This window comes from Coptis chinensis, chromosome 5 (genome assembly GCF_015680905.1).
Source record: "Coptis chinensis isolate HL-2020 chromosome 5, ASM1568090v1, whole genome shotgun sequence".
Lineage (NCBI taxonomy): Eukaryota > Viridiplantae > Streptophyta > Magnoliopsida > Ranunculales > Ranunculaceae > Coptis > Coptis chinensis.
Window position 1 is genome coordinate 22,712,008 of NC_141460.1, and position 15,489 is coordinate 22,727,496.

A 15,489-nucleotide genomic window follows, 5' to 3' on the forward strand; every position below is an offset into this window, starting at 1 on the left:
CTACATGCTAGTAATAATGACTATAGAGATGTAGGTTGTTGCTAGGGATGATAAAGTTTGAGGCTCTAGGTTGGATCATTGTGTGAAAACCTAAAGATGATCTCTTTTCAATGAATAATTCTATTCTTGCTTGAAACTAATCATTAGGTGGATGGATTACTCATCTCTATAACTTTCTCTTCTATCAAAACCCTATTTCTATTAGTTTAGTTAATTTAGATTTATTTGAATCCATAGTATAATCGTAGAATAGAAATCTCTCAACATAATATTACTCTCACCATTGTTTCCTTGTATTTGATTAATTGAATTCATTAAGTTTAGAGAGTTAAGAGTGGAACGATTCCATACTCTATATATATTGTATGATTATTTGAGAGTAGGAATATTGATCTAAGCACTTGTTTAGTTGATTGATTATTTGTGTTTACGCATAGATAGTTAGTTTACATAAATTTGTCGTTTATTAATGTACATAGAATGTGGTAAGTTAAAAACCCATTCCATAAACATTCAAATCAATGTAATCACCACTACTTTTATCTCCATCAATAAAGATCAAACACAACCCTTGTGGACGTAGGCAACGACTATGCCGAACCACGTAAAATATCTATTTCTCTTTATTATGTGCAATCTCTACTAATCAAATGCTTCCTCATTGATATAATGCAATCCTCACAAATTAAATATATCTTCATTGGTGTAATATGCTTAAATGTCTTTGGTTAAATTTGTGCATTTACATTTGGCGCCATCCATGGTTGATTTCTCGAAAATGCTTACCCAACAATTACTCCTAAATTCCTCCAGTCAAATTCCGATCAACATGTTTCTAAACTCTTCCAACAAATGAGCAATTTCAAGCTTCAATTTCACGGCAACGATAAACAAAGATTCAACGACACCATACCTACTAGAAATGGTTCAATTCTCACCAATGAAAGCACAAGTCTCGGCATCTACTATCTACAATTCCATCAAGCTAATTAAGTATTTGTTTTTTTTTACAATTTTAGTTACACAGTACAAGTTCAAGCTGCATAGTACTTCAAAGTCATGTATTTGTCGACAAGCAACTGAAAAACCAGTACCTTATGCTTTTAACTATTTAGTTGACCTTTTAGACTTGTTTGCAGATTTCAATAGTTGTGACCAAAAAAGGAAGAACTGACACAACAGAAGCGTGAATGGTGCTAACAACACCTCTTACCTCTTCCAAAAGTTCACGCTATTTGAACGTTAGCCTCATAGAATTCAGGCAATCACAAGTTCGATATGACGTCCACTTCAATCTGCAAAGAAGGCGAAGGATGGATCATCTTTTACAGAGAGTCTCCAACACTCGATCAGGCACTATGCTTCAGAGTTCATTCTGATGATCAATTCCCCAAGCTATTGCCCTCGCAAGTGTCACACTGACACAAGCTCCATCTTTTCAGTTAATATATAGCTAGAGAGTGTCCCTCAACTATTTCCTCAAGGCAGATTTCTGTTATCTCAGCAGATGACTCAAAACATCACCTATTTTTCCTTGATATCTCCACTTTATCAATCTTGACTTGATTTTTGTTAGGAATATACAACTTAAATGTACTTACTATTTACCAATCAACAAATAGTACAAATCTTTTGTCTTGTAAGTGTCTTGTACTTCTTTGTTAAATCCGAGCCTAGTGTAGAAACACTATGTCCTTAAGACAGATTTTCCCCCTTACGGTGGTTGAAGGTTGATGGAAAACTGTCTCCCAAGATAAAACATATTTCCTTTTATAGAAAGCTAGTATTTCAATTATATAGAATCATCAAACACAACATAGTATTTCCTTCTGTAGAAAGCTAGCATTTCAATTCTACAGAATCATCAAACACAACATAGTATTTGACTAAGAACATAGGGAGAAGAGAAAGATCAGAAATGTGTGATCTGGTGTGTCTTTCTCTCCAAATTCGTCCACTATTTATAGGTGAGTAGTGCCTTTCCGAAAGAACACAGTGACTCTTTGAAAAAGTTAGGCACCTCTTTGAAAAGTCACATGTTTCGAAAGGACGCACCATTTAGGCATAAAGCACTGTTTCGAACTAGTGCCTATTTCGAAAGGTCGCACTTTTTTGGCATAATGCACTGTTTTGAACCAGTGCACCCTTTTAAAAAGGTTTTTCTCTCTTTACATACTATTTCAAGTGAAAGCCATTTTATCTCAAGTGGGGTAACTTGGGAGACAAATTACTCATTCATTTCTCAATGGATTCATGCAAATCCAAGTTCCATGTTTTGAACTTTCAATTACACATCCATTTTTTCTAACAATCCCCCACATGAATAAAGATTTGGCTTCTTCTATCATAAACATCGGATTGATGTTCTATTTCAAATGAAAAGTTACCACATCAGGTCAAGTAGCATGGGGGCCCTTCAACTTACCTTAGTGAAAGATGATCGGATTTAATTGGACGATCAGTAGACTTTAATTAATGTCCTTGAACTGTCAGCCGTTTGTATAAACCTAGACAATCATCTTCACGCAATACCTTCTAGAATACCGTTGGTTCTCACTTTGTGTTCATTTTGGCCTTGAACACTTCTTGGTTTCAGATAGTGCTTCTAAGACATTTGCCTTTAAAATTCTCATAGTGCCCCACTTCATACTAACATAGGTGATTTCTATAAAGAGTATCCTGCAATACTCCACTTGGATAATATAACTTTCCAAGATATAGTAAATCATTAAAAACTTGACTTATCTTGGGTCTCGTGGCAGACATGCACTGTCTTATATAGAAATGGGTTAGAGAATAATATTACTCTTTAGTGCTCATTGAGTCACATACATAATTTAGTTGGCCTATTGAACCTATATTTTGGGATCTCCAGTCAACTAGGTTGGTTTTTCCATTATGAGGACTTGGTTGATTATCTCAAAGGCTTTAAGCCCATTCCCCTTGATAATCTTTCCACTTGCTCTCTTATTAAACCTTTTATAAGCGGATCCGCATTGTTATCTTTTGACCTTACATAGTTGATTGAGATAACTCCATTTGAGAGTAATTGTCTAACGGTATTATGTCTACGACAAATGTGTCGAGACTTCCCGTTATACATGCTACTCTGTGCTCTACCAATAGTAGATTGGCTGTCACAGTGTATACACACTATTGGCATAGGTTTAGTCTAGTTTGGAATATCCTCTAAGAAATTTCAAAGCCACTCTACTTTTTCTCCAGCCTTGTCCAATGCTATGAATTCTGATTCCATAGTGGACCTCGCTATGCATGTTTGTTTTGAGGATTTCCAAGATATAGCTGCAGTTCCAAGCGTAAAGACATATCCACTTGTGGACTTTGAATCTTTAGTGTCAGATATCCAACTAGCATCGCAGTACCCTTCTGGAATGGCTAGATATATTGTATAGTGCAGACCAAAATTTGGAGTATACTTTAAGTATCCCAAAACTCTATGTATGGTAGTCCAATGATCTCTGTTAGGATTAATCGTATATCGATTTAGCTTGCTCACAAAGTATGATATATCAGGCCTTGTACAATTCATGACATACATTAAACTGCCAAGTATACGAGAGTACTCTAGTTGAGATATGCTATCTCCAGTATTTTTGGCTAAATGAAGATTTACGTCAACTGGTGACCTTTTTGGTGTGATGTTATATTTCTTGAATATTTCAAGAATCGTTTCAATGTAATGAGATTGTGATAGAACAAGTCCATCCTCCGTCCTAGAGATCTTAATTCCTAGGATAACATCAGCGACACCTAAATCTTTCATGTCAAACTTACTAGACAACATTGTTTGGTAGATTCTATAGAAGATTTATTCAAGATTTCTCCAAGGTTGCTCGACCTTTAACAAATCTTCTGATTAAAGATGCCATCTTCGACTTCAATTTCAATTGCAAACAAGCTTTTGAGACTTTAAAAACTACCCTGACTACAACTCCTATAATTCAACCACCTGATTGGTCTAAACCATTTGAACTAATGTGTGACACTAGTGACTATGATATTGGAGCTGTCCTAGGTCAACTCCGAGACAACAAACCCGTTGTCATTTACTAAGCTAGTAAAACTCTTAATGAAGCTCAACATAACTATACCACCACTAAGAAGGAGTTCCTCGTTGTTGTCTATGCCTTGGATAAGTTTCGTCCATACCTAGTTGGTTCTTCGACAATAGTCTACACTGACCATGTGACACTTTGTTACCTATTAGCAAAAAAAGATGCAAAACAGAGGTTGATCCGATAGATCCTCCTAGAGATAAAAAAGTTTACTCTAGAAATTGGAGATAAAAAAGGTTGTGAGAATGTTGTTGTAGACCATTTATCACGACTCGTCAGTGATGTCGATAATGATTCAGACCCCATCTGTGATTCCTTTCCTAATAAACACTTATACTCAGTCTTTTCATCTCCTTGGTACGCTGATATAGTAAACTACCTAGTTACTGAGGAAGTCCCTTCATCTTGGTCTCGTGCTGACCGGAAAAAGTTCTTCACCACTCTGAAATTTTATTTATGGGATGATCCCTACCTTTTCAAGTATTGTTCAGATTAACTAATGCGCCATTGCATTCCCGACTGGGAACATAATGACTTGTTATCCTTCTGCCATGAACAATCTTGTGGTGGTCATTTCAGTGGTAAGAAAATTGCGGCCAAGGTTCTATAATGTGGTTTTTACTGGCCAACACTATTTAGAGATGCACATGAGCATTGCAAAGCATGTACTCGCTACCATCAGCTAGGATGTATTACTCAACGCAATATGATGCCCTTAAATCCAATTCTAATTGTCAAATTTTTTGATGTTTGGGGCATAGACTTCATGGGTCCCTTTCCATATTCTCATGGCTTTCTCTACATCCTGGTAGTTGTGGACTACGTGTCAAAATGGATTAAGGCAATAACATGTCGTGTTAATGACCATAAGACCATCGTCATTTTTGTAAAAAAATATATTTTCTCTTATTTTAGTGTTCCCAGAGCTATCATTAGTGATGGAGGAAAACATTTTTGTAATAAAAATTTTTAAGTCGTTATTAAAGAAATATGGAGTAATCGACAAGGTGGCAACTCCGTACCATCTCCTGACCAGTGGCCAAGTGGAAGTCTCTAATAGAGAGATTAAGTCCATTTTAGAGAAATCAGTTAATCCATCTAGGAAAGATTGGTCCCTTTGATTATCTGATGCCTTGTGGGCATATCAAACGACCTTTAAGACACCTATAGGGATGTTTCCTTACCACCTCGTTTTTGGGAAACCTTGTCATCTACTAGTTGAACTTGAGCATTGTGCTCTATGGGCCTTCAAAAACTTTAATTATAATATCAATGCGGCAGTCGAGAAGTGCAAATTGAAAATAAATGAGCTTGAGGAAATTCGGAGTGATGCATATGATCTCTCAAAATCCTATAAAGCCAACATGAAAAGAGTGCACGACAAGCACATATTGAGAAAAGATTTCAAAATTTGTCAAAAAGTTCTATTGTACAACTCAAGATTACACATTTTTCTAGGAAAATTGAAAACACGATGGTCTGGTCCTTTTATTGTCTCTATTGTCACCCCTTATGGGGCAATATATTTGAAAAATTTAAACGATAACAGCGAATTTCAAGTAAATGGCCAACGTCTCAAACATTACCACGAGTTATGATCTCCTGATGTCAAAAAGACTCTTCTCCAAGATCCAGTCTACGGAGACTACTAGATTCGCTGGTGTACTTCCTTCCATGTGTTTAAAAAAGGGGAAGTACACCATTTTGGTAGCCAGGCCCTCTTTTCTTTTCTTCTCTCATATCACTTGAAGTGTGTGGTTGCAAGCGCCGGAACCATAGTTTACAACAACTTTATTTCAGAACTGAGTCTAAATGTCTTCTGATAATCGAGCAAACGTATCTTCTAGTAAACAATAGATACCAAAAATTTCCCCTCCTTCCTTCTCTTCCCTTTTCTACTCTCTTCCTCGCGAACTTCTGATAATCATTTGGTGTAAGTCTCACTCATCACGAATAGGTAATTGTCTTAGTACATTTGCTCATAAATGACGTGCACGAAGGATGGGGTGGTGTATGAATTGTCAAACACCTTTCTGTCCACGTCTTCAATCACTATCCGATACTTTTCGGTATAAGGTATATTTTTGCCTGACACTAGCTGAGAAGGATAAACTTCGTCGCTATGCCGTTGCTCCCACAGGTTGGAAATCGTCTTGAGGATCTGACATTAAAAGACTCACAAAAGTCTTGAGGATCTGATGTTAAAATACTCAACATGTATATACTCGTGTCTTTTCCATTTCCCCTTTGCACTAACACTGTGCACAACGAGATTCGTGTTAACATTGGATGTTGCCTACTTAGGACATGGGCAATGGATTCCACCAGGCCAACCCCTAGCTGTTTGCTATTTGATTTCGTTTTGGGGCGGTTTGAGGCTATACCATATGTAATAAGGGTAATATTATTAGACCATTGTACCCCTCAGATGGTCAAGGATGGTACCATCCTGCACCCTAAGCCCCCAAAACATAAAGGTTAAGCCACAGTCTGGCTGGATTGGGTTTGCTCCAGCGCCGACATGACAGTTGCCTGGGATTTTACATGGAGAGTCTTCTGGCCGACCAGTGTTGCAAACACGTTACTCTTCCCTTGTACATTTGTATATTGGTCTTTCTCTTAAAAAAAATGGTTGAGTTCTGTTTCCACAGGACTCAACCCCTTCACGTTTTGCGAATTCTTCTTCCACCTTTTTCCTTTTTCAAAAACAAGTTTGACTATGAGCTGGCTATATACTATTGGATGGAATTTTAATGTTTATCGTTTTGGTAGCTCATTTGTCCCATTTGGAGTTGAAACGAATCAAGAATCCACGTTTGAAGTTTTCGGAACAATTCAGGACATAATGGGCATTTCTGGATTTCATTTGGGCTTGGGCCAAAAATTCCACCCCGACCCAAGTCACGTGCCCATTTCATAAACCCACCACGCGATCCATCATACACGTCATTGTCTTCACTTTCTTCCCCCACAAAAATCAGATCTGGTTCCCATCACTTTCACTCGTGCACGCGACACACATCATCATAATTCGACTCGTGCACGTGAGCTATACTAAGAAAAATCCATTTCTTTTCCTACAACCAATTCCCCCTACATTTCTCACCTCACATCCACCTCAAGTGAGTCAAACATGACTCTTTATGGCCGCGAATAGACAAATAATAGTTGAGCATAATTTTTTTAATCTCGTCAATGGTGGTATGTTCCACCCATTTTTTGATAAGGAGATTGAAAGTAGAGGGTGGGAGTGTCTATTACACCAAAATGCGAAATACTACTCCGAAGATTTGGTTTTAAAGTTTTACAACAATGGTGGTTTTCGAGGGAATGAATTTTGGATTGCGGTGGTGGGCTGGAACGTGAAATCAAGTTGGAATTGATGTCCGATATCACTGGTATTCCAATCAACTACTATACTCCAACACTGTAGATATTGGAGTACCTAACCACTCTGGACTTGATGATGGACACGCTAATCGAGGGAGAATACAATGACAGCTCGAGATGCGCATACCAACACTTGTTGCGACGGAACCAACTAGCAGTAACTCAATAGGTGGCCTCAAAGACATCAGACGTTAACAAGATGTTCCTTCACCTGCTGCAGATCCTACAGGAGAGGAAGGAAATTTATGTATGGTACATTTCCTCGGCGATATCATTACTCATGCCACTAATAGGTCAGCCCCTCATGTTGTTCTTGTTACATAGATAATGATTCATTTAAGGTTCCAGTATGCTACTCCGTTAATTCCCACGAGGCCCTTTGAAAAATTTGGGATTTTCGAGACATGTTTCATGGATCACTGGGACCCTACAACAAAAGTAGTAGTAGAGCATGATCATGTGCCTGTTCCTTCTACATCTCCCCCAAATTATTTTAATGAGGTTGACATGCGAGCAATGAGTAACCCCATGGAAGCATTACGCTCGATCAACACTGGCATGTGTAACATGTTCATGCGCCAAGTGAATATGAAAACTTCCATGGGTGAATTCCAGCAGAACATGGGTACTCGTCATAATGAGTTTTAGCGTATGATCATGGCAAACCAGCACTAGTTTTCAGGTTAGGTGCTGCAGTTTCTAGAGGATATTCAGGATCAGCTAGCCACCTTGGGAGCTCATTGGCAATGTTGTCGTCATAATCCTGGTTCATCTTAAGCTAACCCTGAAGATTCATAGTAGTAGCTTTACTCTTTCTAGTTTAATAATGACTTTTGTCATTTGTTTCCTCTACATACTGAATTTTATTTTTCTATTATTGTAAAATGGTGTGTTGATTAATTTCTCAAAATTTTGTATCCCGAGACGAATTAAATGAGAAATTATCTACATATAAGATTATTGTCTTCCTTATATAGATTAACCTGTTGCATTATGCAGTGGGCCTTAAAAGTAATTAAGTTCAACGGACTGATCCGAAAGTATGCTCAACGGTCTGATCCACCACTAGGCCTAACGACTTTATTCTGCACACTTATCCACAAATGGTCATGTTTTTCTCTATAAATTCGACCCTTCTCACCATACTTCACTCATCCCATTCTCTTACTCTCCACAAACTAATCTTCCCTAACTCTCATCTTTTTCAACATAATAGATCCGATCGAGAAATTCGAAAAGCAGCAACGTGAGGATGTGATAACTAAATTATCTTAGGCTTGTCTACAAGTTGTTTAACATGCTAAAATCATTCTAATCAATCAATATTAATACTCTCCAAATCATGTGATAGAGGGAAGAGTAGTCATATTCGTTCCACTCTAGTTGTACACTATTTGGATGCAAGTTTAGATTAGGAATATGCTTTACTAGTGAGAGTCAAAATAGTAGATATGAGGGTGAAAACATTGAATTTAAATGACAAGAGAAGATATTAGAAGGGGTTTAATCCCCCACGCGATTCAATTGACTATTAGTTAGTATCGAATTGCTTGTGTTAATCCCTAGTGAAGACCAAGTCCTCTCGGATCGAGGTTTCACTAGCATGAGAGTGTAGCTCCACCACAAATCTCTTTAGTGGTGGCTCTATACTCTAGTTCTCTATTATGAGATCTATCTCTAGTTACTCATAACGAAGAACTTGAAGTTCTTTTATGCAAAACAATAAAAGTTAATAGCTACTCATCATCACATGGCTTCATAAACCTCCTCTAATAGAGGTTTACCCTTGTGTCATAGGAATCATTACACTAAAACAATAATAAGAAGACATAATTGAAAAGATAATTGAATTGAAAAACAAAGTTTTTTATTGATGGGAATTAATAGTGGCTACAAACTAACATTATTCTTAACTAAATAAAAATAAACTTAATTAAAACGAAAACTAAAATAATTATTAACTAAAGGGTTGAGAAAAGAAGAGTGCAAGAAGAGGGTGCTTAAGTTTAGCCTTAACCCTCTTTATATAGCAGAGGGTTATAGTTACATTTTCGTGAATGGGCCAAAAAGGGAGACTTTGGGCCTCTAATGTGAGCCCAAATTCCATTAGGTCAAGTCTAAAGAGGCCACAGTTGCTAGAAATTACTTTTATGCCGTTTTCGTGCACATTTCTAGGTTTGAATTGGGCAAGACCAGGCCCATTTCAAAGCTGATTTCAAGTTGGTCGTTTTGACATAAAGTAGGCCCAATTCCGAGGCCCGAGTCCAAAGATATGACCTGTTGAAGTTATGTTGACTTTTCTATCCTTTTTCTACGTGGATTGATATTGACTTCCCAGCTTTGACTGGGCTTGAAAAAGGTTTTTTTTCATGAATCTTGGGCTTTCAACATAGAACTTCCTCAGCAATCATCTTGACTAGTTTTCCATGCAAAAGTGGTGCATTTAGTCACCTAATCAACTTCTAGTCTTGGAATGCACAAAAACACGTAAACAATACTAACTCTTATTTATTATAAACATAATATGCCAAAGTAGAATACTATTAAGGAGTTTAAAATACACTTTTGGGTGATTATCACACCACCCCCAAACAACATTTTGCTTGTCCTCAAGTAAAGATGAGAAATAAAAATAGATAAGTGGCCATAAATGTGGTCCTAACTAATCTCATTTTGCAGAGTGCGATTGTATTGATCATATGCAATAAGGCCCTAAATCATTAGGAATTCCCTAGTGGACGAGTTATAGCCTTGTGAGAGTTTTCCAGAGAAGGTACTCACAAACTTCATTTATACTATAACGACTAAGAGATAAAAATAAAATTTCATAATTAATCTCAGATATCTATACATCTAAATAACAATATAATAAGAATAATTCTTTTGAAACCTAAGCTAATACACACATAATAATCAAATCAATTAACGATACACATGCATGCTATGAACTATGTTATGAAATGCAATGGTAGGTCCGTTTATGAAACTTTTGGAATAACATCCTTAAGTAGGTCCTCCCAATTTGTTAAGACAAAAATACTTTGATTTTTCCACTCAAGTTCGCTCACTCCAGTGTGTAGTGCACACACATTTCCTCACAATCTCAATGACGTCCAAAGGAGATGAGGTCGATCAATCCTATCAACCACTTACTATCACACCAAATTAATCCTAATTGAGTTAGAGGTCTTTATTAGGTGATACGGGGCTGAGGTGATGGTTTAAGAAGAAACAGAATGGATATTCAAATAAACAAGTCTGAGATAATAGGGTCTTCGATTACATGTAACTAGAGAAAACCTTGTTCTTACTTTGCTTCTACACTTATTTTCTTTCCTTAGCCTTTTTATTTTGGCTTTTTGACTCCTTTTAATCTATTTTTGGAGTTTTTGTTTTTGTTTTTTTTCTATTTCTATTTTTCTTTTCTTTGGATGGAAACTTATTTTCTTTTTCTTTTCTGAAGCAAATAACTAATTTTTTTGTTTTCCACAAGTCTTTCTCTTTATTTTCCTTACTCATCTTATTCTCAAACTCATTCAAAGATGGGTAGGCTTATTTTTATTTTTATTGGTTTAAAAGATGGGTAAAAGATTTATGGTTGCAAAAAGGCTAATGAAAGGCTCACTGGGGCGACTAGCGGATAATTATTTATAGGTATGAATTTTTAGCTATATCGATCGAAAGAGGGCCTAAATTCTCGCTTAGGATATGGTATGGTGATCAAGCAAGTGGATGTGTGATTTCTCTACTCAGATTATATGTCTCTTTTGTGTCATCACTCAGATACTCACTCATATAAGTCTTTTAGGCTAGAATCTCACAGGATATGTAAAATTAAGTAGTCTAACCTAGGTCTCAGAAAAATACTACCAAGTACACTCATACATGCTCACCCTGATCTATACATCAGCTCTCTCTCCAGGCAATGTCCAATGCCTTTGAACACAGTTACTATACGCCTTTGCATTTGAGTGAAGCTTAATATGGGTCCTAGGTGACTCAGGCATGTAACCCTAAAATAACATAATCTTAGTAACTAAAATAGGTAGGGGTGTCGTGGCCAGGCCTACAACCATAAGCTCTTCATGCAGAAAATCAATGTGGCAAAAACCATACCTCCTGTTCTGCAAAACCCAAAGGACGTGTAGGAAAGACAAGCTGATGTCACTCAGCTTTGAAGTGCTATAGAGGTTCTTTCCTAGCCACTATTTCACAGCCAGCTGGTTAATCCTAAGTGATTGTTGCCTGGAATAGTGAGAACGATCATTGTATTGACCCTCAAGCAACGTCTCTAGCATCAACTGATGTACACCATCAAACTGGGATCTCTGTAAGGTCAGGGTGACTTGTTTAGCGGGTATCCCAGTGATGGTAGCGAGCAAATCATGAGTCACATCCCTGTGAACTCTATCTAAATTCACAAACATCCTCCCTGAAAGAAGTATCCTCTTATTCTGATAAAATCGCAACACCAAATCCTCATGGTAGTTGTAGTGGCATGATACCGTCCTGGAATATCATAGGGAGTTGGGCCGGACTTAACATAACCCACGAGGCCGCGCTGCACCAGATCGGGATGCCAGCACGTGGTCGCGGTACGGAAACCCTACACATGGAGGGGAGGGGACCGCGAGATAGAGGGACAGGTGGAGGGTTGAGATGAGAGAGGGAGGGGATATAAAAGTGAAGTGAGGGGAAAAGAAAAAGGGGAGGAAAAAGAGAAAAGAAGGAGGAGAGGGGTGCGGCAACACAGCCAAGAGAGAAGGCGGTGAACAGGATTGTAACGGTGTTTGAGTTAAATGCACTTTGAACTCAATATTTGGGTTGTAAGAGCTTGCCATTGGTATTTGTGTTGTAACATTTGGCCGCCCGTGGGGAGCACAGGGGTAGAAATGGCACCAAAGAAGGCGGCGGGTAGGCCCCGAAAGAAGAGAGTCCCGGAACAAATGCCGGAAGCGGCGGTGGAAGAAGGAGAGGGACGAGAGGAGGGAAGAGCAGAGGAGGAAGCGCGGCTCATGCGAGAAGAAATTGGGAGGTTGAGAGAGGAAAATGAGGAGCTGAGGAGAGAAAAAGAGAGAAGGGAGGAAGAATCCGGGGATGAGACAGAAGAGGAAGCGGAGAGAGAAAAGGCGGAGGATGAGGAGCAAGGACCGACCTTGGTGGACAATCCGGTGACCGTGTTAACAATGGAGCAGGTCCAGCAAATGATTAACAGCGACAGAGAGGCGAATCTTCAACAGACAAGGACTCAAACGGGCGCGGCCAGTCAAGTGGTGGCGGGGTTGAATCGCAACCCCCTGGCGGACGCGATATGGACGTCCGAGGTACCAAAACGCTTCAACCAGCCGAGATTCGAGAGGTATGACGGCATGGGGACCCGCAGATCACATCCATCATTTCGGACAGCCAGATGCCTCTCGGCAAGAGGCGAGGTATGATGGTGGTGCGGTGCATGATGTTCCCGGCTAGCCTTTAAGGGTGGGGCTTTCGGGGTACTATCGATTACCCTCAAAGAGCATAACAAATTTCAAGAGCTAGAGCGGGCATTTGTTGACCATTTCATACATCGAAGAGGAGGGTGGTAGACATCGCGGCCTTATTCAATGTTAGACAAAGATCTGCTGAGTCCTGTCGAGAGTATATCGGTCGCTTCAAGGCGAGACCTTAAAGGTGGAAAAATCTGGACGAGAGAACGGGCGGTAATAGCGTTCGAAGAAAGGGGTGCGGCCGGGACGGGGTCCATCATGCGTGGCTAAGAACGAGATTGCGACCTTTGCACAAATTATACCGGGTAGAGAAGTACATCAGAATCTGAAGATACCATGTAGAAGGAATCGAAGAGGGAGGGCAAAGACAAAGATCGAAGATGGAGAAAGAGAGGGAACGCGGTAAGACCGGGGAAATGACCGAGGCAAAGAGAGATACCGGACAATCATCGAGGCCGGAAAGAGGGAGGGAAGTAGTTCGAAGAGAGCAGAGGGAGAGGAAGCCATACCGCGAATTGGAGACCGTCCCGCTGGTAAGACCGTTGAGTGAGATATTACCGTTGATAAAAAATGTGCAAGGATACGAAGGGCCGCGAACCATTCCGGCGGAAATGCCTAACAAGCCATACTGCGACTATCACCAGGTGCACAATCACGAGACCAATGATTGTTATGCCTTAAAATGGTTAGTCCAGAGATTGGTAGAGAAGGGGATGCTAAGGGAATTTGTGGGGGAACCTCCAAATAGGGAGCAGGGTGCCGCTGCCGGGCGAATACTGGGAACTATAAATGTTATTTTCAGCGGGGAAGCACTGAGCCATAATGCCCACCGGGACAAGGTCAGACGGACAGCGAGTATCTAGCAGGTCAATGAATCGCACCAAGGACAGAGATACAGAGAAGAGACAATGGAAGAGACAATTACATTCTCCAAGGCAGACCTCCGAGCCGTGGATACACCGCATGAGGATGCGTTGGTCATTACAGTAGCGATGGGTAATTATGTGGTCAAAAGGGTCCTGATAGACTGTGGTAGCACCGTGGATTTGCTGTTCAGAGGGGCTATAGAGGAGATGGGGATCGACCCGGGGCAACTGAGACCTCCGCGGACAAGTTTGTACGGATTCAATGGGAGCGTCACTGAGCCTATGGGGGAACTCTTGCTACCAGTAACCGCGGGACCGGTGACAGTGTTCTCAAGGTTTATGGTGGTAGATTCCAGCTCCCAGTACAACGCGATCCTGGGGAGGAGATGGATACATGAGATGAGGGCGGTGCCGTCGACGTACTATCAAGTTATTCGATTCCCTACCCCAACGGGAGCATATGAGGTCCGCGGAGATCAGGTGGCATCTAAAAATAGTCACCAGAATACAATCAAGAGGATGTCCCGCGGACCAGAGGAGAAGCCGACGAGCTCCAGGAAGAGGTCCGCGTAGCAATTACAGTGCGGGGCCGCGGAAGGGGGTGAGCAAGTCGCGGTAATCCCAAAAACTTTGGATGAGATAGAGATGGTAAACCTGGGGCAGGGAGAGGAAGAGAAGTTCACGTCGATAGGGTCGAGTCTTGCAGTGGAATGGAGGGAGAAACTGATACAATGCTTGGTGAGAAACAAAGACGTCTTTGCGTGGGAAATAGAGGATATCACTGGTTTAGATCCGGACTTCGCATGTCATCGCCTGCATATGAGGGAGGACGCGAAGCCAGTGAGACAGAAGATGAGGGGTATGAGGCCCAAATACGCGGAAGGAACTGGAAGAAGTTGCGGATTAAAGAATCGCGGGAATTATAAGGGATGTGGAATTCACGGTTGGTCATTCAACATAGTCAGCGGTCCCGAAGAAGAATGGGAAGGTCAGGATGTGTGTTGACTTCACAGATGTAAATTTAGAGTGCCCGAAAGACAGTTATCCAATGCCGCGAGTTGACGAGTTGGTAGACAGGACGGCGGGGTTCAGCATGTTCTCATTTATGGACGCATCGATGGGGTACAACCAGGTGGCGATGTATGGTCCGGATCAGGAGAAGACCTCCTTTGTAGTGGAAGGAGGCACATACTGCTACACTAGAATGCCGTTTGGGTTGAAAAATGCAGGGGCCACATTCCAGCGCCTGGCGGAGAAGATGTTCGAGGGCAAAATTCGCAAGGGCATTGAGATATACATCGATGATATGGTGGAAAAGAGCATGTCGGAACAGGAACATTTGGAGGGGTTGGAGGAGACATTCCGGATACTGCGGACCCACAATTTGAAGCTCAACCCCGAGAAATGTACATTTGGGGTGACCACAGGGAAATTTCTAGGGTATATTGTGACACAGCGAGGGATAGAGGCAAACCCAGAGCAGATTAGGTCATTGATAGAGATGCCCTCGCCGCAGACAGTAAAGGAGGTGCAGCGGTTGGCTGGAAGGGTTGCGGCTCTCAATAGATTCATATCGAAGTCGTCTGACAAATGCAGGCCGCTGTACCGACTGTTGAGGAACTCCGCGGATTTCTCATGGACGGCAGAGTGTGAACAGGCGTTCCAGGGGCT

At 40.5% G+C, this 15,489-nt stretch overlaps 1 protein-coding gene across 1 annotated transcript; it reads left to right on the forward strand.

Annotated features, from left to right (window-relative positions):
• Positions 1 to 13,860: 13,860 nt before the first annotated feature.
• Positions 13,861 to 14,391, forward strand: LOC147497111 (uncharacterized). Its single transcript, XM_086562761.1, has one exon. It carries the CDS (start codon positions 13,861 to 13,863, stop codon positions 14,389 to 14,391), a length of 531 nt encoding a protein of 176 aa, XP_086418887.1.
• Positions 14,392 to 15,489: the final 1,098 nt, after the last annotated feature.

What these genes read in the sequence shown, in the direction of transcription:
- LOC147497111 (XM_086562761.1), top strand. Translation starts at nt 13,861, where the DNA reads ATGGAAGAGACAATTACATTCTCCAAGGCAGACCTCCGAGCCGTGGAT.